Here is a 23,485-nt window from a genome sequence, read left to right as displayed (position 1 = left end):
TTTCCATGACTCCAATGCAACGCAATGAGAGCCACTGAAAGAGCGAGAGCTGATGTGCTCCGCTGTTTCCCTGCCGGCTGTTGGTCAGGACTGCGCCTCATCTCGCCTTAGTAACGGCAAGATGAAACAACCCCATTAACTAGGAAAGAGACTCATACCCAGAAATTCTCACTCCTAAGCAAAAAGTGCTCCACATATAACGCAAATGAAATCTGAAATTCTGAGAGGACCCCTTTAACCAAATGGGGAAATGTGTTAGGTGAGAAACATAAAAATAAGCATCCCAAAAATGAAATGATGCACCTTTTCCTTAGTAAAATTAGTCCTAATTGGTGAGGTTTGCAAGAATTTGTCATTTATTTACAAAAAAAATAAAACATTTTATGTTCAGATGTGAACAAATGCTTAAATTTCATAAATAAGAGGAAAATCCTAAACTCGGTTCTTTGTACCTTGCATTCATCTGACCATTGGTTGATCTTTATGGTCTTAAATACCTTCTCCAACTTTGACTGGTACATCTGTAAGAAAAGTTTTGCATGGCTCCTGCCAAGCCTCTTTGCCTTCGGCTCAGCACCAGTTTAAGTTGTTTAAAAAAAATTATACCGGACTGGTTGCTTAGGAATCTGATACATGACAGCTGCATGTACAGGCTCAAGTTCTAAGCAGTATCCATGGTAACCAGTCAAGCCATTCTCAACGGCTTTATTAATCAGATTTTTTTAAAGAAAAACATTTTGCCTCTGTAAATAAAATAATCCGGTTTTTAAGAATATTTATCCCTTAGAAATATGTCATAGTTTTGCCAATGTCAGTAACAAAAGTGAAGCTTAAAAGGAGCTGTCCACCGTTAAGCTGTTTTTAACAGTGTGGCAGGAGAACCCCTTTAAGGTTGCGGTCAGTATAAAGGGGTTGTCCAAGATTAGAGTAAAGGTAGTCTGGTATTCAAACTTAGAACCATTCCCTTAAAGGGAACCTGTTACGTTGACGCAGTTCTATCTGAAGGCAGCAGGTTAGGCTAGTTTAACATTAGCTTTTACAGATGCGCCTGGCTGTTCCAGTCAGGATCAGCCTGCTGGCTCCGTCACTGCCGGACTCTGCTACAATGCCATCCGGCCCCATTAACTGTAAAGGGGTCCGGCAAAGATGCCAAGATGCGCGCAGTGCATTTCCTGGATACCGGCAGTGTGAAACCAGCCTTATAGAGCAAAAGGGGCTGAGCAGTTTGATGTATAGGTTTGTACAAAAGTTTCAAAACTTGTATTTTATTCTTTTAAATCCCTGAACTTTCTATGCTTAGGGCTCTTTCACAAGAGCGTGTCCCTTGCAGGAATCAAGGTCTGTGTGAGAGAGGGATCAGTGAGGTCTGGACTACAGAAGCACACGGCCTATTATAATTGATAATGCTGTGTGCCTCTGCCTGACCTTTCTGTAACTGAATTATACTAAAGCTTTCACTATGATTCCGATACAGAAAGGTCAGGCAGAGGCACACAGCATTATCAATCATGATAACGGCGTTTGCTTCTGTAGTCCAGACCGCACGATTCCTCTCTTACACGGAGCGCGATTCCTACAAGGGACACGCTCGTGTGAAAGAGCCCTTAAGAGTCATTAGTTATTGATGGCTCTTCCTGTATGCAAGATCCAGCCCACTGGACTCATACACATAGAAAGAACTGGGATTTAAATGGATAAAGTATATGTTATTATGAATCAAGTTTCCCAAAAAACGTTATATCAATCTGCTCAGCTCCTGCTGCTCTATAACATGCCGCCTGCAGGTCAGACACCATGTTCAACATGACAGCCTCCCTTTAAATGAGCTGCAATTCCAGACACAGCCCATGAAGAAGAGTGGTGCTGTTACAGACCTGTTTTTCTGATCTCAAGCAACCCCTGTAAAACCCACCCTTTGTGCACATTTTGTGATATGCCATACATGTCAGAAGAGGACATTGGTGGGTCGTCTGGACCTAAACCTATGACTAGAAAGAAGGGGCTATAACACTCTCCCGAGCCCAGTAACCCTTTGTCTCCTAGCTCTTGTATTACTAGAGATTGGTTTAGGTCCTAGGACCCAGACAGCCACTGATGACCTCTTCTAAAAGGGCTTCTATCAAAAGACAGAAAATGTGCACAAAGCGCCTACACCTAATAGTAGTGTTATGTGGCTCAGAAAACACAACAGATCTATATGCTCTAATATGGGAGGAGGAAGTCAATTAATACTACTGTCTTTTCTTCTTTCCCCCAAAAAATGTGGTAATATAATGAAATCTACCACATTATGGCTATATTAAACCTCAACTCTATAGAAAGTGCAACATGTGATCGGGTAGGTATACTGAATCTGAGGTTACGTCTATAGTGTAACCTATATCAAATACTACTTTTATCTGATAAACTCTTACGTAGGGGTACTCTTAACTCCCTTGCGCCAGCTTCTTCATGAAACATCGATTGCCACGGTTAATATCAACAGTTCATGACATTAAATAGAATTAAATATTGCTATAATACTTCTTAAAACATTTCCTTTCTACAAACAAGCAATCAAAAACATTGAATTAAAACGCTTTTTGCTTTCCACACAGTGGAACAGACGTAAATACACACAAACTCTGAATCGACTTTGGATGTAGCATTGATAGAAATGGGGTACGGTCTAACTGGTTTCAATCTTGAAAAAAAAAAAAAAAGTAACGTGTACTCTATGTAAAAGAACTCATAAAGGCACAAAACTACCGCACATCACACCATTTTTTTTGTAGCTCATTTCGAGTTTTCCTGACTAAAATCTAAATAGTTTTAACAAATGTACAAAGCTTTGTCGACAAACAGCAACGTATAGTATTACTGTGACCTAAAAACACAGTCGAGATTATTATTTCTTCATTATGCTAAAAATTTACAGTTTCGTAACAATTGTGTCACCTCCCGAAACCTACTGAATTTCCAAGGAGGTCTACATAATGTCTCCACCACCAATGTACGACACATCCTGGTCTACTGCCAAACAGTTATCTAGAATCTCAAAACCCATGCTGTCCATGAAATATAGGAAGCTTATTTTCTGTTCAGTTAATTTTGCTTCGAGCAAATCAAGTCCACTCGGCGTCACCTCTTATCGAGGTCATCACACCAAGTCGCTTTTATTTTGCTGAGGTTCATCGTGACATGTGTACCTCCAAACAGTAGTGTAGTATCTGGTCACTAGAGTCAGTTCTTTGCTTCTCCATATTGTTTGGGAAGGTGCTTGCTGCCTCTCTCAGTAGCTTAGATTAAAAGTTTTTTTCTAAAGTTCATTTACAAGAAGTTTTTGACCGCAACGTTAGGGTCATTATACACTTTTTGTCCTGAAAAAAAAAAAAGAAAAAAAAGAAAGAAAACTATATTGCTTTCAAAAGGTGCTTCGGCATACGAAAGCTCCATATTGCAGGTCCTTGGAGGACCAGCGTGCTAATCTAGTAGCCAAGTTTGTTGTTTTTCAGAAGGTCAGGGTCTTCTCCACTAGAAGATCCAGAAAATGTCCTAATGAATTCCTCGCAGGACGCCTTTTTTTTCTCTGCCTGTACAGGACTTGTAACATTTGAGAAATCCAGAGACGCAATTCTGCTCTGTAGGCTAGATTCCTTATCAAGTAGACTTCTTCTTCATTCGGGAAAAAGAAAAAAGTAGTTACAAGTAAACTTTCTCCTCCTACATCTTAAAACCTACTGACACGATACAGTAATTCTTCTGAAGGGACTAATTGACTAAAACATAGCCACTGTGCTGAGAGTCAACAGTTTCCATCATCTCACAGTCATAAGGCTCGTTGAGGTTCAATGTTTTGTAAGATGCTTGAGGATCGTGTCCGGTTAGATTACCCTGGGCATCGTGTAATGCCACTCCGCTTTGTTGACTTGTATCTATAGAATACTGGCATTGGTTTGTATACTCCGATTCAAGTGTTGGCACTCCAGGTAATTCACATGTCTGGTAGGCATACTGTAAGGGCTGCTGCTGCATGTGAACTTGGGTTAGGACCTGTGGTTGACTGGGCTGTACCATGTGTTGCATCTGCTGGGAATGCAGCTTGTGATACTGACTTAAGAATGGATCGTATTGCATTTCATCAGACGCGGGTTCCAGTACCGGGCTCAGTGGTTGTGACAAGCTGAACTGATTCTGTTGCATGGACTCCTGGTGTGATAATGGGAGCTGCTGCCCTTGCATTGGATAAGTGTTTTCCGCTATCTGCATCTGGTTGAAATAAGCCTGTAGCTGTGGTTGCTTCTGCAAGAAGAGCCGCTTCTGATGTAGCCTGTGTGATGGTAAGTGAAATGAATTACTCTACTGTACAACTACTGTAATGACAGCAAAAATATAAAACACAAAGAGGAGCGCAAAACAAGTATAAAGCTGACGAGATACTGAATGTAATAAGGCTCTGCTTCAATGTAGTCTGGTTGGACTTTACCAACCAGTCATGTTAAAATGAATCAGTCCGCTCCGAAACACCCCCAAACTAGAGTAAGCGGTCAATGGTCTAAGCGGAGTCCGGTAATATAATTTATATCTTCACTTGCATTCCAACGCTTCAACAAACCAGCAGTAGAAGGCATTGAGAGGACTCCTGGGCTCACACACATAATGGAGAGGACTCAGAGCAGTCCTCTTAATGCATTTTACTGCAGGTTTGTAGGAGCACAGCATCGGAATGCATGAAGATAAAAATTACATAAGTGCACTTAGCACTACTTACACTATACATGACCTACTCTAGTTTGGGGGGGGTGTTTCGGAGCTGACAGATTCTGTAAAAGGGCAAAATAAAGAGGCGCTATGCTTTTGGACACAGGGATATTCAGTTATATCCCCCACCTAAAAATTTGGTGTAATCAAGAGCACTGCCCATGCTTCAAATCACTCTATCATCTCATAGCTTACAGGGTATTCCCATTTTAAGCTGGCCAGGCAGGACCGGCTGACCATCTAATGTCTAAGAGAGCATCCCAACTGTACCCCGGCAGCAGACGTCAGAGGAGATAAAGATCGGGTAGCTGGATTTCAACTGCCTGAACTTTTTTTGTTCTGGCTATTCAATATGTATAGACAGCCTCAGACATTTATGGCACAGCAATAAGATAAATGCCTGATAGATGCGGACCTACTTAAAGGACTTGTACACATCTCTGGAATGGGGTCTCCAAGCTGGTCCTGGTCTTTGACCGGAGAGGTGGCTGCGCATGCACCACTCTGACATTCACCTCTATGGGAAATCTGTATATACCCAAACATACTTGCCTATGGGAACATGGCCTGGACCGCAAACAAAAAGAACCAGCCAGGGAGAAGAGTGTCTGGAATGCTAACAAGTAAACCTAGACATGTGCTAATGACTGGATCTCATGTTCACCTGTGTTCCTGAAGTTGCTGCTCCAAACTTCTGGGTGTTTCCTTACAGTACAGCGGGCAACTGTTCTGAGCTTTTACCAGCAGACTCCCTTTCTGCAAAGGAAGCAAAACATTGATTGAGAATGTGAAGAAGTGATTAGTATCACAGACATGTCAACAAGAAACTTGAGTCAGTAAGCAGGGGCCTATGACAAGGAAACAAAATCAGTATATTTATTCTATTCTGAATACTGGCAGCATAGAAATCCGGGAAGCCTGGATTGTGGCCAATCTCTGGAATTATGGTTTACACCAGGGCTGTGGAGTCGGTAGATAAATGCTCCGACTCCGACTCCTCAGTTTTTTGTACTTCCGACTCCGACTCCCCGACTCCTCTGTATTTAATATGCAAATGTATTTTATACATTCCTTGAAGGAAAGAAAGAAGTTCTTCTAAGCTCTTCTAGCACAGAGAGGTAGTTGGGCAGAAGCTGCTGCCTTCTCCTTTGTGTGCTGATCTTCTGCTGAAGACAGGGCAGTGGGAGGATCCAAGAAGGGACATTTATTTTAAAACATGATTTCCCTAGAAGAATCCCATAGTCATGTTTAAAGTTTAAGATAACATTCTGAGTTTACACGTTTTATAGCCTTAGCTGAATGACAGCAGTTTTTCCAATGGTTTACAGCAGGGATGTCAAACTCGTGGCCCTCCAGCTGTTGCAAAACTACAACTCCCATCATGCCTGGGCAAACTACAGCTATCAGGGAATGATAGGAGTTGTAGTTTTGCAACATCTGGAGGGCCATGAGTTTGACATCCATGGTTTACAGCTTCAGTCTTGAACTATTGACCCTCCATTCCCTTCACTTATACAAGTGTCTCTAGTCCTGCAGAACACACATTTACTTAATCCCTTATCAGTGAGAGGCGAGGATAACCATGGGCATTGTGTTCCCTGTAACATCAGAACACAACACAATGCAAAGTATATGTATTGCCGCTCCTAATTGTGCATTGCGTACCATATAGTGAAGCATATGAAAAGCATGCTTCTTCACATCACTGAACGCGTTTGTTTTGCGGTTACGTGAGGCACTGCATGCATTGGCCTTTATTCTTACAGTAGAGAAGTCATTAATTATAACTGTTTATGAATTCGGACATTTAAACTTGCTTTTTTATTTTTTTATTCCAATTTAAATTTAGTAGGAGTCGGAGTCGGTTCATTTTTTGCCGACTCCGACTCCAGGTACCCAAAATTGACTCCGACTCCGACTCCTCGACTCCGACTCCACAGCCCTGGTTTACACGTAGGTCACCAACCTACTGTCTGAGTGCACTTGACAATGTGCTGATTCTATACCCACATTTCAGTAAGTTTATGATCCTTACAGAACCACGCACGTTCCACTGTTTCAGCATGTTATCTGCATGCCTTCCAATGCAGTCAGCTCCCTGCTCCACCGTCCACTAGCCTATGAGCTCCTCAGTGGCTGGTGCAATGCGGTGATGTCAATGCACCTACTGAGCTGTGCAGGAAAGTGCAAAGGCTAGGGTTCATTCCCAGGCCTGTGTGCTCTCCTGCTCAACTCAGCAGGTGCAATGAAGTTAATGCACTGCGCCTGCTTCTGGGGAGAGCATGGTGTTCTCTGTTCATCAGGGATACCGGGCTGGGTGGGATTATAACTTTTTATTTTATTAATGCTAAGGGCGCACTAAGGGGGACAGCATTATTGCAAGAAAAGCACTAATGGGGCAGCATTATTGCCAGAGGGGCATAACTACTATGTAGGGTCACTATAGGGGCATTTTATTTTGTGGAAGCACTAAGTGGGCATAACTGTGAGGGCACTAAGGGGATAGTGGTAGTCTACTGTGTGGGGCTCTAAAGGGGTTAGTCTACTGTGTTGGGGGCATAACTGTGAGTGCACTAAGGGGGTAGTGGTAGTCTACTGTGTCGGGGCATGACTACTGTGTGGGGCTCTAAAGGGGTTAGTCTACTGTGTGTGGGACATAACTGTGAGAGCACTAAGGGGGTAGTCTACTGTGTGGGTGGCACTAAGAGGGCATAAATACTGTGTGAGGGCACTAAGGGGGTAATCTACTGTGTGGAGCACTAAGGCAGCATTCTACTGTGTAGGGACACTAAGTGGACATGACTACTGTGCGGGGTCACATAGGTGGCATCACTACTGTTTGGTGGCACAAAGAGGGCATAACTACTGTGTGGTTGCACAAAGGGAGCATTCTAATGTCAGGGGGGCAGTCAAGGGGAATAACTACTATCTGGGGGCACAACAGTGACTGGGCAGGATTAGGTGTGTATAGATAGATACTGGGTTGACTTAGAAGCATAGCTTAGTGTGAAAGAAATTGCCATGGGGCATCACGTGTGCCACAGCTGTTTTTCCTCCTTAGGATTTTCGAATGCTGCGAGGTATGAAGCTGCCTTGTAAAGTAGATGTCACATATTCAAGATATGGTTTCCTACCTGCAGCCTGTGCTGTAAATACTGGGTCTCCAAACTCTGACGCCTGGACAGTAGCGGAGGTTGCAGGTTATTCGGGAATGCTGAAATATTCTGAAGCTGTGCACAGAGACTCGTCTGAAAAAACAAAAGCCGATAAATGCAATAAACATATGATAAAATCCTAAGTAGAACATAATTTGAGCCCTGAAACCATGTAACTAACATAGCACCTACACCATTATTTATATTATTCACCTATTGCTATGCTAAAAAATCCACTCGTCTGAGACAAAATATGTCCGCAATCAAGTACATGAAGAGAGTGAAGTACTAATGGAATCGGATGGTTCCATACAATACTTCTTTACTTGCACTATTTCTCTACACATTCATTAGTCTATCCCCAACATGGCTTACATTATACCTGGGGGTGGTTGGGATCTTCTAGGTTATGGGGTGTGAGATTTGGATCTTCAGTAGGTCCCATTTGCTCATATAGCATTTGGATCTTATTGAGCTCTAGGATGCCCTTGGTTCTTGCCAAGTTCTGAAGGTGCTGCCGGAATGCCACGATTCCTAGGGTGGCATAATAAGAAAAAGTTAAAGCACATTTCATATTTATTTGTAGGTGTTATTTCATTTTTGCTTTCCTTTTATTTATTTTTTTAAGCCTGACCCTGAAGAGTCAAAAAGACATAGTTTCTCCGGGGTCCATCGGTCAGGAACAGATCGCTCGCTCAGGCAGCCGGCTTAAACCACACAATGGCATAGGCTTTAAGGATCTGGACCGCCTGGCACATGTACTTCTATACAGTGGGCAGTTCTTAAGCGGCTATCCAAGTTAATTATCCCAAAAAGCTAAAAGACCAAAAATAATCAAATGTTTTACAAAATTTACTACATCTTTTTTAATTCGTAATATAAAAAATTCAAATAATTTCCGCAGTATGGGATAGTTACAAGCGCCATAGAAAGCATTGCTGCACTTCCATAATATGGTAGACGGTATAATCTAGGCTGTAGTGACTACACTAATGGGCCTTTGCACATCTTTATTTCTGATGGTATTTTATCTATACTATAGCATGTTTAGTTTACAGTTATAATTGGCACTGAAGGGTGAGCCAAGTGCAAGTTTGCTACTATTTAACTAGTAAATAATTTTTGCATATAAAGACCTAGCTCTCTATATTGTCTCTTATGTGTATACATATAGATGTCTGCGACTTTTTCCCCGCTCACCCCAGGTCTAAAAATGTGGCTGTGGCGTGGGCCGGGAAGGGCACGCAATGGCAGGCCCGTCTCATTCATCATCTTCTATGCCTGTTTTAGGCGCAGAAAATGGTCTAAATTTAGACCGGTGCTAGATATGCCGAAGTTACGTAGAGGCCGGCGCCTCTGGATAACTTTGGCGGATCCACCGCCAGCTATAGGGCTTATAAGAGCGGTGTCTAAAACACTGGTCTTAATAAATGACCCCCGTAATCGTTAATGATCAAGCAGATGTTAACCGCCCTGTAGTGTCGTCTTATTGGTTAGATCATATTGCATATAATTTTTTATGATCATGCAGATGCTAACCACTCTAGTGCCCCTTTGCATTTTAGATCATGCAGGGTAGCCATGCTTTCAATGGCAACTATAACTGTCCCATGCTGCAGGAATTATTTTAATGTTTTTCTTTTATATTACTGTATAATCAATAAATAAAGATATATAAAATGTTGTACTACATTCGATTATCTGTGGTCTTTTTGCATTTTTGAGTCATTGTTATGTCGCACAGTGCTTGATTGTTTTTTTTTTTTGCATAAGCCAAATTTTTGTAGGATGAAAAAAGGCTATCCAAGGTAACAGGAGCAGTACCTTGTGTTAGTGAGGTGTCAGAAGCCCGTCTTCCTTCGCGAAAACTGACTGGAGACCTGTTGTGTGCTTCACGCTTTTCAGAAGACATCGCTGGCATGGCCAGGGTGGTAGGCCGTAAACCTATATACGGTGGAGTAAGCCTGGTGACAGACTGGTTAGCCATAGCCACTTCCTTCAGAACTCCAGTATCTTCCTGAAAGTTGAGGTCGCTCTGAACAGATCCCCCGTTGTATTCAGAGTCGACGCTTCCCAGAGATGGGTTGTTACCGATAGTGAAAAGTTTGCCTGCAATGAATAATGTGATAAATTTAAGACTTTCATCGCAGTCATCAGTCTACAGTTCATTAGAAGCCAACATTACTACTCTTTGATGGCATTAGGCCAAAGCCATCTCCAAACAACATATCAAATACATATGTCTCATGATCCTACTTAAGATGCTATAGTGAGTGAGGCAAAGAAAGTTTACATATTTTGGGTAAAATCAAGGCAAAACTGCTGAGGTATGAAACATTAAAGGGGTTGTTTTATAAAGACAATGGGGTCTCCTGGTCAAGACCTCCCTCTATGAGTGAGACTGTTAAAATGTATTACGTGGATGGCCCTTAAAGGGCTTGTCCGGCTTCAGAGCTGAATCCAGACATAACCCCTCCTTCTCTCATTCAGCATTTCATGCTCTGATGCTCCCCCTTGCCATGTGCTGTATCACGCAAGGCAAGGGCTTTTTCTTTAGATCCGGTGGCGTGCCGGGTCTCTGAATGGGATTGCTAGGTGAAGACTTCTGCCTAGCAGTGAGCCCGGCACTAATGGGCGGTCTTTAGCGCTGCCCTAGCTTGTAAAACAGCACAGGGCAGCGCTATAGACTGACCATTAGTGATGGTGACGTCACGGGAATCACTGCTAGGCAGAATCCTCTTCCTAACAGTGTAAAAATGTACACAAAACAGGGCAAGGGGTGCATCGGAGGATGAAATGCTCTGATGCTCCACTCATACAGGCTGAATGGATAAAGAAGGGGTTATGTCCAGGCTCAGCTCTTTAGGCCAAAAAGTTCAACTTTGGTCTCATCTGACCAGAGCACCTTCTGCCACATGTTTGATGTGTCCCCTACATGGCTTGTGGCAAACTGCAAACGTGTGCTTATGGCTTGCTTTAAAAAAAATGGCTTTCTTGCGAACAGGGCCCTCATTCCTCTTGTAATTATTGACATGTGTCTTTCTATGTTATTAATGACTGTTTGTACATTAACCCCTGAACTGTAAAGCACTGCAGAATATGCTGGCGCTATATAAATGAAGATTATTATTGCCAGATTTGGGGAGTACACGACTAATAGTTGTCCTGCGGACAGATTCTCCCACCTGAGCTGTGGATCTCTGCAGCTCCGCCAGAGTGACCACGGGCTGCTTCTCTTATTAGTGCTATCCTTGCCTGGGCTGTCAGTTTAGGTGGATGGCGATGTCTTGTTAGATTTGCAGTTGTGCCATACTCCTTCCATTTTCGGACGATGGATTAAACAGTGCTAAGTGAGATGTTCACAGCTTGGGATATTTTTTTTTTTTTTTTTTTTTATAAGCTAACCTTGCTTTACATTTCTCCACAACTTTATCCCTGACCTGTCTGGGGTGTTCCTTGGTTTTCATAATAATAATTATAATAATAATAATTAATTAATTAATCTTATTCACATACAATAATGTTCACTAACAAACCTCTGAGTATTTCACATAACAGCTGTAGTTCTACTGAGAATAAATTACATACAGGTGGACTCTATGTACTAATTAGGTGACTTCTGAAGGCAATTGGTCACACTGGTGGTTAGAGAGGCCAGGCATCACTGCACCAGTTTCCTTTTGAGACGGGTTGCCTTGGTAAGCCCCTTAACCTCATTGCTACAGTAACAGTATTAATGGTAAAGCGTACAACTGTACAAATACATGACTGTGTAGGCATGAATGTATAAACCTTTCAATGCAATCCACAGTCAGATTCGCCTTTCACGCACACAAATATACGGTACTTTGTTTTCGCTGCATGCGTTTGGATGAATGGGTTGTCAGTGACAAATGTGCCGAGGTAACCTTTTCTTTAAATATCGCTGGCTGTATTGTCAAAATTTTCAAGGCAAATCAGTAAAGGAGCCTTTAACTAAAGATGCTCGGTTGAAGGTTAGTACAAAAAAGGAATGTGCTTGAAATATTGTAGTAGCTGTGATGAGAATCTGTACGCCTCTCACCACCACCATTCTTTCATCTTGTCACTTCTAGAGTGAAATTCCTGATGGCACATGAGTCTCTGGATTCTGAATTAGTCAGTAAAGACTGAGTATGCAGCAAGTGCTTGAGGCACCAGCCCCTATCATGAGGCAGCGCTCTTCACAATGAGCTGTATACCGGGGGCTAGGCTGATGGCAATTGCAGGGAAAATGTGGATTTACCTTGGGCCCACCAATGTTAATTCAATGAGTGAAGGTCCACAACTAGGATACCCATACACTCTTAGGCTGCATGCACACGAACGTTGTTTGTTTCCGTTACGATTTTTTTGCGGATAGGATGCGGACTCATTCATTTCAAAGGGTCTGCAAAAAATGCAGACAGCACACCGTGTGCTGTCCACATCAGTATGTCCGTTCCTTAGCCACGCAAAAAAAAAAAAGAACATGTCCTATTCTTGTCCGTAATAGGCGTTGTTAGAACAGATCTGAAAAAAAACACAAAAAAAACAGATGGCATACAGATGTCATCCGTTTTTTTTTGCAGATCCGCAATTTGCGGACCGCAAAACACACACGGTCGTGTGCATGTAACCTTATAGGTCACTTGCTCAGGCGCTGTTGTACATAGACACCTCCTATAAGTCCATCTGGGTACAGATTACACATACACGAGTTCCCGAATATATACCTGGGTCAGACAATAGGTAACCCTACATAATCACCTCCATCTTGTGGAAACTTGTTGGTGCAGAGAAGAGCTGGTAGTGCATACTGATTGGTTTTCTGGGAGTTTTATACTGATCAGCTGTTTGAGAAGGCAACAGTGCGTGCAGCTTCTCTCTGCTTTCCCTAGGCCAGTGACGTCACGTTTATCGGTCACATAGCCTAGACGCAGGTAAGCCCCATAGAAGTGTATGGACTGGGCGCAATACCAAGCACTGCCACTATACAATGTATGGCGCTATGTTTAGTGAGCTGTGAGAGGGCCGCAGCGCTAATGTGAGCGCAGGTGCCTTCTCAAACAGCTGATTGGCGGGGGTCTCGGGGGTCAGACCACTTCCGATCTGATCCTGATGATCTATCCGGAGGATAGGGCATCCTTTAAATGTCCTAATAGCACCCGCTCAATGGCCCTGAAATGCAGAATTGAGGAGAGTGCAGTATGTAGAACTTTGTATTGCTCTTGGCAAGTTGGTCTACAAGGATCATGTAACAGAGTCCATTACTTTATGTGCAATGTACCGTAGAACATTTGATCCCTCTAGGCCCTATGATTAGGAGTTTTTGGGACTCATTAAGAAGTATATCTTAGACTGCCCCTACCGGCATGGAGAAGCATGCATGCATGGGGACAGGGTAAAAGCCACTTGCAGACACCTATGGCGGCTTACCTTCTCTGAGAACAAAAGGATCAGGCATGTTGAAATCTAACAGCACCCCCCTTTTCTCCCACACAATTCACTTTCGGGGAAGAGTCAGAAGGTCCCCATACATATTAGATGGTCAGCTGGTCTTGCCAAAATTGACTGGTTTGGCCACTATTAATCTACTGTATATGGCTAGTTTTACTGTCATTAGAACCTCAAATAGCTTAGTTTTGTGCAGAAAAACCAGTGAAGAACACGATGTACTCATTTCTGTGTGCACACTGTACATACAGATGTAGCCGGTGTTTTTTGACACCAGCTGTGCCAGGATGGCCACTGTAACGAGATTTGTTGTATTATCGTAATGTGTTTGTCTTGCATTCATTCATTAGGCCTTTCAAAATAATGGTGGCTACATCGGTAGGTATTAGGGTTAAAACTTTTTTAAAGACTTACCTTCCATGTCTGGTGCTACAGTGGGCAAGACCACTAACTGGTTGGTCACTTCTGCCAGAGTGTGACGTCTCTGCCCACTACGTCTGCCTTGAAATGCTGCAAACGCCGCAGCCGGATCCTCCTCAGAGTCATCTTCTGTCTCAATTCCTTCGTCGATAGAGGTCTCCATCATATTGCTCGGCAGAGATTGGCAACCCTTCCTCATTGCTACAGGGGGTAGAGGATCCATCAGGCAGCCATTAACCTGTAAGCAGAAAATAAAAGTCAGAAATCTCCAGCACGTCTTAGGTTACAAGGAAAACCTGCTTCCATTGTCTTCCTTGAGACTGCATAGGTCATTTAATAATGTGGCTGACACAATTTAAAGGGGTTGTCTCACATCAGCAAATTGCATTTATCATGGAGATAAAAGTTAATACAAGGCGCTTACTAATGTATTGTGATTTTCCATATTGCCTTCTTTGCTCGCTTGATTAATTTTTTCTTCACATTATACACTGCTTGTATCCAAGGGTTACGACCACCCTGCAATCCAGCAACAGTGGTCGTGCTTGCACACTATAGGAAAAAGCGCTGGCCTCTCTGGTGGCCAAGAGTGTGGGAGCGCACATACTGTGGGTGCTTTATCCTATTGTGTGCAAGCACGACCATAGCGATAATTACAAAGTAAATCCCTCCCCCGCTTAGCACTTTTCGACTGACAAAAGTCGTGTATATAAAATATAAATATCTTAATAAAACCACAGTATATTGCTATATATAATAATGCTAATACAATAATACTATTCAAATCCTAAATAATACCGCCAGACAATGTCTAAAAACCGCTCCCTACATATTACTGCATATATAGGACATATACTATCACCGTTTAGGTTACGGCGATGAAGCAGACAGCAAAATAGATCCTGGCCCTCAATGAAGAATAAGGCTGGAAATCCTCACAATTGATCATTTGTGCAAAACTGTTCTCAAATACCTAAACCGTGCATGTAGGTTTCCTTGCTTGATTAGCTCTCCCTATACGAAAAGCACTCGTGGCCTAGACAGAGTGCACCCTGTATTTCCGACAAAGACCAAATACCTTGATGATCTCGTGTGAGCCCCAAGGTCAACTGGTTCAGCCATGCAAATGATGCATAACTATATAATTAAAAGGGGAAAAAAAGGGCTATGCTGAAAACGTCTGATTTGCAGCAGTAAGACCGGGCCCAAATCAGCGATATAACAACAACAATGCCTTTGGCAGGGAAGGAGCTTAAAAGAGAACCATCCAGGAAATGGTGGCAGAGACTTGGGAATTTAATCATTTCTCTCCAGGATGTGACTAAGAAATCGTTCCAGAGGAAAACGGCATCTGCGAGCTGCTGATCCTATGAACTTCAAAACCAGAGGGGCCTCCTAAGCAGTGTAATTTCTTTCCGGCCTTGATGATGCCAGCGCACGTTGCCTGCTCCTTTAACTGGATGTCCAGGCTGTGGTGTTCTCACAGGAGGAATGTGCATGGTATGAGTACATAAATTAAACAATTAGCTCTGAAGCGTCCCTCATGAAGAAGGAATTGTACGTGTCTGCTGATGAAACAACTTCCAAATGTCACTTTTCTCCTGCCAGAAAGAGCGCTGTTAGAGACACTAGACAAAGCATGTAGGACTACACCTTCAATCTAAAGCTACAGCTGCCTGAGACTACCTATTCAGAAATCCGACTGAACACAGTGCAAACAACTTGCCCCGACCAAAACAGCTGCTGCCATTAAAAAGCCCTAAAGTGAAATTCCAAGCGTTACCAACATGAGGATCAAAAGGTTGTCTCACCTCCGACATTGGTGGTATATGACTAATCAATGTCAGATAGGTGATGGTCCCAGGACTGGACCCTGAAAGTGCACACATTTGCGGCGTGCTCTTCATGAATTATTATGGGTGTTCCAAAAATAGCTGAGCTAGCGCGCTTGGCTATTTACGGTAGTCCCACAGAGGTGAATGGAGTGGTGGCCATGCTTGCGACCTGTGATCGCCATTCATTTCTATGGGACTTCTGAAAATTTTCAGAAACCCTATAGAATGGCAGGTGGCCAAGCATGTGCGGTGCGCTCTTCTTCACTTTCGGGGACCGGTTCTGGAGATGGGTATAGGTCCAAGAGGTGGGACCCTTGCCTATCTGACATCGGTTGCAAATCCTAGTGATATGCCAATGCTACCAATGTCCGAGATGATAAAACCCCTTTAAGGTCCCTGACCCACCACCATCCCATCATTTGGTACAGTAACAGCTTCACAATGATGTTCTTCTGTATAGTGGCAAACTTTTAACACTGTATTCAAGGTTAAAACCACGTGTGGATTTTGCCACAGGTTTTGGTGAGTCAGTGTTGTGGATTTTCCTCAGATGTCACCCTTTACTTTACACAACACCACATGTTAACGCTGCAGTATTTACATCACATGTGGCCGTACCCTAAGGAGTCCAAGGGGTCGCTCTCCTTCATAGTCACACACTTTGAGGTCCGCCTCCAGGCTTGGTTGACAACCCGGAGGCCGGTACATCATTACAAGCCATCTCCACCAGCATCTGGCGCATGCGCAGTGAAGTGAGGTGTGCCAGCCTTTGCTTCACCTGCACACTCTGCATGCGTTGGATACTGGAAGTGGTTTTGGAAGCCGTACCCAACCTACGGGACCTCGGTCAGACAAGGAGGGTGACCAGGAACATTTAGGAGATCAGCTCCACCCTTATGATTTCTTACAGGCATTTAAATAACAGTGTTCATAGTTATTGAACCTGTCAGAATATACAAAACCATAACTTGTGAGCCTATTATTGTCCTGCATAACAGGTGGGTAGAAGTTTGGGCCATAAATTCTTATACACGTTCCCTTTAAATATCTAAAAGGATAGAATTGCCTAAATAGAAATGTCCTAACAATGTTAATATTGCTGGGGGAGCGTTATAAGCTATATTAAAGCCCTACAGGCCTGGCATGCAAGATAAGTAATGTAGGGCCTACAGCTATTCTTAAGCACATGGTCAGGGCACCAGGGCACTAAAGAGTTCATGTCAACGAATATTTGCCCAGTAGACGTTGCTTCCGCCACCGGCTCTCCAGACAGAGCTAATCTTGTTAACATGAAAAGGAATGATTGTTAATATCCCTGCGGTGCATGTGCACTTATAAGAGATGTTGCTGTTCCCCGTGTGTGGAAACAGCAGCACATTTCTGAGCGGATCCCCGCGGTGAAGCTAAAAATACAGGATATTACACATTGTTTTTACAGCTCTCAGTGGCTCGGCTGAGATTTTCTGAGGTTGAACTATCACGACTCCTCGGATGATTGTTCATCCTTGAAACGTTAATGTACCTATCATAACCTCCCCCTCGCCTAGGCTGGAACGTGTGCATGTAATAGCACGCTACTAACGAACACATTTCATGGCATGTGCCACCTTTTATGGATTTCCTGAAAATATTCCTGTTAAATAGCACAAGCTATGTGTTCTGTCAAATACAATGGAGAGTCCTAACCCAGACTCTGATTCAGATGTGAACGAAGCCTTATCAATACAGGCTGCTAACATGTGGATTATTACACTCTATGGGCCCATGGATCTACTGCATCAAGGGTCATTTTCATCTCTTGACCAATTGGTCTTTGAAGGTCCCAGGGACCGGCATCCATTTTAGTTTTCCATCCAGAGACAAAATCCACCAAGGTATTTTTCATTATCACTCCTATGGGGGTTCTCCTGCTATCACTGTGGTGGTGGTCATGTTGCTACCAGTATTAAGAGGATCTTGCAGCTGGAGTATCATGTCATCATTTTCTAGTTATACTCTCTGCAAATTTAGGCAAACTTTAGGAAAAATATTCAACACCACTAACCCATCACACCCTCATTATAAGTGGCTATATCTCCGCCGTTTCTTGAGGATTCCTGTTGACCTCTTCCTCTTTACCTTTCGCTTATACCTAATATTTCCTCCTTCTGATAGTACAGTTCCACTTTCAAGCTTACATTTTGTCTCCCTGTCCAATGACCTTCTTCTAACTTCCAGTATGAGCGTATACTACCAGTAACAGGGTTGTAGGAATGGAGAAGTGACTTCTGTCTAACTCTGTGGCCATCATCAAAATAATGGGAACAATTATGGTTATCAAGCCAATCTGACTGTTAAAAAAATTTGTGACAGGTGACTGTTCTACAAGTAGGTTTCTCAGCCACCAGAAATCTGTAAGAGCACAAGATGGGGGAACGGTGGTCTTCAAGGGCTAATGGACAAAATCTGGCCTGTTGTCTCTATGGTTCTTGCACAGTCTCTACAAGAGAAGTTAAACCAACAAAGCTCCTAGACCAATAATCACTTCTAAGAGCAGAAACATAATGTCAGGCAGAAACTAGATCCACGGAATGAAAGACCAAAAAAAGATGACCAACAAACCGAAAATCCTTTTAAATAAAAAAAAATATCCAGTTCACTCTCAAAAGTAGCAGTACTCTGGTAGTGAAACGTAAGAAGAGACAGGGTGGTATGACATTCATATGTATAGGTGTTTACCGTTGGTGTATTCACAGCCTCCTCTTCTAGGAATGTGGTATCAGCCTGGCAGCTGGTTTGAGGGTAAGAGAAAGGCTCCACCGCTGAGGTTTCTGGGAGAACTGGTGTCCTCATCATCCTTACATTTTGAGGCAAGAGGCTCACTGGAGACACCACCGAACTCATCTATATAAACATCAATCGAGATGAAAAAATTTAGTATTAATTTTCAACCGGTATTATTAGCAAGTAATGTGACACGTCAACAGTATGGACACAAAACCTAATAATTCTGATCACTTTAGAATAATATCGTCACTTTAAATAATTATAATAATTTGATGACAATGTGAAAATAATAGTTTTGGATAAAATATTATATATACGCTGTGTGTATGTGTATATATATATATTTTTTTTTTTTTTTTTGCAATCCTAAGAGATTGCATATTTGCAGGTGATCTTTTTTCTGCGTGCATCATGTGGTGAAGAAGGCGACATCCTACCAGAAGGACTGATGAAGACAGGCAAGTTAAGAAAGAAGGTGGTACCCGTTATAGTGATTGGAAGGGATGTGAAACAGATGTGAAGCTCCTGAGGGCAACAGCTTCAAATGTGTCACTGGGCATGCGTCAAGCCCAGTGACCAATTTAAAACTATTGTCCTCAGGAGCTTCTACATCGCGCAGTCTGCGGTACTGCGCCTGTGTGAGATTTCACATAGCGGAGGGGGCCAGCTGCAAAGAGTTCGGGTGTGGGCAGTTACTTAAGCTGGAAGAGGCGAGCTTGGGTTCTAAAGGAAGGCGGGCTGGGCACTGTACAGGGGAGTTACTGGGCTCCAGAGAAGGATAACAACGCCCCTCTTGGCACCTTGGACACTCATTTGCATAACATTATAAGTGGATTTTATCGCTAATGAAACCATGAAACAAAAAATTCAGACTACAGCAAGAAATAAGGTATTTCTATTGTACATGGCAGTAGTAACACCTTAATATGCTCAAACCAGGTGACAGATTCACTTTAAATACAAAGTACTGTCCTTCTTTGGCAGTCAGAGAGATTAAACTCCTATACAGATGGGGAAATGTATCTATTAGTATAATAATTGATTAGTAGAATTTGGATAACACTATGACAGCTCCATTGTTCCCTTGTTGGGGCTAGATAAAGATATGCCCACAGCAGAGCACTTATCAGTGTAATGTGTGATGCTCTGAGCCACTTGTCCCCATTCACACTCTGGTCAGATTGAATGGTCTGACTGAGAAAGTCATGTCCAAACAAAGGAGGAAGTTGAAGCACCAAAACAGGAAGTAGAGTACACAGAATAGAATAAAAAAAATTATATCCAGAAACCCATTCACATGTTCTTGTATAAAAAAATTAATAAAAATTACATACTTATATATAACATTTCTAAACAGTCTGTTAATACGGGATAAAAAAAAAAAATTGATGGTAGTGTCCCTTTAATTAGCACAAACACTTTTGACTTGGAAACAACATGATAAAAGGTGTAATAGCGCACTATATGTTTCGCTCACAAATATAATGTAACGTGGTACGTCCACTTTATCACCGCCCGAATACGTCCTCTAAGCGCACAGGCTAATACCGTTCCATACCAATTTTTGTCTGGAATACATTTTCCATCCACACGTCTGATTCAATAACCGTTAATAATGTGAACGTATACATGGATATATGGTAACCAGCTGTAACGTATGACACCGAGCACATTCCGTATGTTACTGAATCTGCTGTGCAGTATACTGGTTACATGGAACATTTGCTGGTAAACAGGAGCAGCTTTGACTCCTGTAACTAAAGGTCAAGCATTTACATTTATATGAAGCCAGCCGTGCCATGCTATAATCCGATAAATGTGTGAAATTTTGCATCTGCAGTGTTAAATTAACTAGAAGTCCGTTTATATTCCTGATCTAACGTGGCCGGATCTTTCTTTATGCATTTTCCCCCCAAAATTTACCAGTTAATTTAATACAGTCTATAAACATTCATGTAGCAAGACCTTCAGGAATTCAAATTGATTTGCAACACCCAAGGTATCCAACAAGGACATGGTGAAAGTCACAGGGTCATTACAGTAGGAGAATAGCTGGCTCCATGTATTCAGATGACCAGAAGTATGGATACTTGTGAAGCCTCAGTGACGACTAAGGTTACTTTCACACTAGCGTTTTTGCTGTATCCAGCAGGGTCCAGCAAAAACGCTTCCGTTACTGATAATATACAACCATCTGCATGCGTTATGAACAGATCCGGTTGTATTATCTTTAACATAGCCAAGACGGATCCATCATGAACTCCATTGAAAGTCAATGGAGGACGGATCAGTTTTCTATTGTGTCAGAGAATGCGGATCCGTCCCCATTGACTTTCATTGTGGGTCATGATGGATCAGTCTTGTTCCGCATCCCAGCATTTGCGGTTTGCTCTCCAGTACGAGAATGGAACAGAATGCATTTTGGAGCATTCTGTTCTGTTCAGTTACGTTTTGTCCACATTGACAATAAATGGGGACAAAACTAAATTTTTTTTTTTTCCGGTATTGAGACCCTATGACAGATCTCAATACCGGAAAATGCTAGTGTGAAAGTAGCCCAAGCTTGATGAGTTCTCGGGTCCCTTTTGTGTTGGTGTCTATGTGTGCAATGGAGGTACTGTAAGAAAAGGTAAGGGTTAAATAATTGCAGGCTATAGACTGATTACAGAACTACAGACAAGTATCACCAGCTTCATAGCGGTATAATTGTAGATAACCATTAATTTGTGGACGCTGTGATAATTAAAAGGGGTTGTCCCACAAATAATATTCTTTTGTTTTCAAACCAGCTTCTAGATCTGAATACTTTTGTAATTGCATGTAATTTAAGATATATGCCATAGCCACTGAGTTATTTAATAAAATGTATCTGTATAGCGCCACCTGCTGTTTGTTCTTTTTCTTATTTCTTTGTCAGACTCACAGAGATGGCCGCACATGCTCAGTTTCATCCTTCAACTGCCTCCTAAACTGTGATAGGTAGAGCACAGACACACCTCCTGAGCTGTGATAGGGAGAGCTGAGACACGCCCCCTGAGCTGCAGCAGAAAAGACACTCCCCTTGAGCTGTCAGGTTTATATAAATCTAGCAGAACAATGAATGGGGAGATTTCTGGATCCATGTGAGGTACAGGGCTGGTCCTAGCTTTGTTAGAAAGAGATTGTCATGTACTATATGACAATTTAGTACATTATTTTTTATTTTATTTTTTTACATTAATCATGACATAACACCAATTTATAAACTGGGAGATTTAGGGTACGGCCACATGGGGCCAAGCTACTCTCACCAATGGCAGCCAATGGCCAAAGGAATTGGACTGACTTTTTTACACTTGGAAACCAATCAGAATTCAGGTTTCTGGCAGACTGTTCAGGCCAGATCTCTCTGCATTTGGCGGAACCTACCGGATTGCAGTCCAGCCCAATTCACTATAATGAAAACCAGTGGAGATACGGCCGCAACCTGGCAAATATGTTGAGAATTGGCTGGCCGATCGTCGGCACGTTTGCTGAATTGCGTCTGGATCTCTGGCGGTCCCTATTATAGCGAATGAGGCCGGTTGGGGTCAGGTAGCATCTGGCAGTGCTGCTCCCAGCTGGAGATGTCCAGTGCTAGTGTAAAACTAGCCTAAGCCCCAGGGCTGTAGAGTCAGTAAGTCAGTTCTGATTCCGACTCTTACATTTTATCACACTTTGGCTCCAGCTCTAACTCCGACTTCTTGATAAATGGCCAATAATATAGTAATAAATGTACTGTAATAAAATGGTAACATCAGTATTTTTCTTACTGTCATGTAAGTAATCAGACTAATTAGATAGCATGTAATCCATACTTATTGGAATATAATTTCTGAAATTTTCCAAATTCCTGTAAGTAAATATGCAACACACTGTGCATTTAATAACTGGAAAACACTTAGAATTGTAAGAAATTATGAATTTTACCCATAACGTTAGAAAAGCTCTATATGTATCTCCTTGGAATGCAGAGAATCATGTGCAAATGGGAATAAGAGAAACATGTAGACATTGGTGCTGCTACTGACATGAAAGCATTGTCTGGGAAGAAGTAACTTTTCACAGGAGCCGCTGCCTGCCTCTGCTGTGGAAAGATTCATACTTACCTGCTATCTGCAGCTCCGGTCATGCACACTGTTTCCCATGTGCCCATTTTCCGGACCGCAGTTTGTTTGCTTCCTCTCTGGGGTGAGATGACAATGTGCTATTCTGCAGCCAATGACTGGATTCAGTGGTGACGTGTCCATCAGAGACATTGGTGCTCAAGCGCTGGAGGGGAATTAAACAAGCCGTGGACCGGAAGATGGACACACGGGAGTCGGCGCGCAGGACCACAACAGCGGTGAGTAGGTAAGTATGATTCTTTCCATAGCAGAGGCAGGATGCGGGCGACTGTGAAAAGTTACTTATTCCCGGACAACCCCTTTAATGCTGTCTGGCAGTTGTGAGAGGACTGCAGGCTTGAACACTAGTGAACTTCCTCCTCTGGTCATCACTACTGAGCATGTGCAGCACAGTGTCAGGCATTTTAACTAAGGGCCTTGGAGCAGCATGAAGATACTTAATATAAGGACAGGAGGGAACACAGGAGAGGTGAGAACTGGTTATCTATCACCACTAGAACACCCTGCCTATCACTGTATATAGTATAAGGGACAGGAGAGATAAGAACTGATGATCTATCACCACTAGAACACCCTTCTTAGCACTGTATATATTATAAGGAGAGGATCACCACTAAAGCATCGTGCTTATCACTGATTATAGTATAAGGACAGGGATGAGCACAGGAGAGGGGAGAATATGGTGAATATAAAGGACAGGAGTGAAGACAGGAGATGCGAGGACTGATTATCACCACAAGAACACTGCTTATCACTGTTTATAGTATAAGGACATGAGAGGACACAGAAGAGATAAGAACTGATGATCTATCACCACTAGAACACCCTTCTTATCACTGTATATAGTATAAGGAGAGGCGAGGATGATAACTGATGATCTATCACCACTAGAACACCCTGCTTATCACTGATTATAGTATAAGGACAGGGGAAACACAGGAGAAGGGAGAATATACAGGAGTGAAGACAG

General features: G+C 42.6%; 1 protein-coding gene across 1 annotated transcript in view; it reads right to left on the bottom strand.

Annotated features, from left to right (window-relative positions):
- Positions 1-2,433: 2,433 nt before the first annotated feature.
- Positions 2,434-23,485, bottom strand: part of LOC122926298 (serine/threonine-protein kinase SIK2-like) — an 87,752-nt gene continuing 66,700 nt past the window's right edge. The window contains exons 9-15 of the mRNA XM_044277668.1: positions 18,323-18,487; positions 13,764-14,007; positions 9,720-10,004; positions 8,278-8,429; positions 7,875-7,988; positions 5,405-5,496; positions 2,434-4,309 (exon numbers count right to left, since the gene is read on the bottom strand). Of these exons, the coding sequence (XP_044133603.1) occupies positions 3,751-4,309; positions 5,405-5,496; positions 7,875-7,988; positions 8,278-8,429; positions 9,720-10,004; positions 13,764-14,007; positions 18,323-18,487 (1,611 nt within the window). The 3' untranslated portion in view covers positions 2,434-3,750. The remainder of the gene's footprint in view (positions 4,310-5,404; positions 5,497-7,874; positions 7,989-8,277; positions 8,430-9,719; positions 10,005-13,763; positions 14,008-18,322; positions 18,488-23,485) is intronic.

The sequence above is a fragment of the Bufo gargarizans genome, chromosome 2, assembly GCF_014858855.1.
Source record: "Bufo gargarizans isolate SCDJY-AF-19 chromosome 2, ASM1485885v1, whole genome shotgun sequence".
Classification (NCBI taxonomy): domain Eukaryota; kingdom Metazoa; phylum Chordata; class Amphibia; order Anura; family Bufonidae; genus Bufo; species Bufo gargarizans.
Note: the sequence above shows the minus strand (reverse complement) of the source record. Positions and strands in the feature narration are given on the sequence as shown.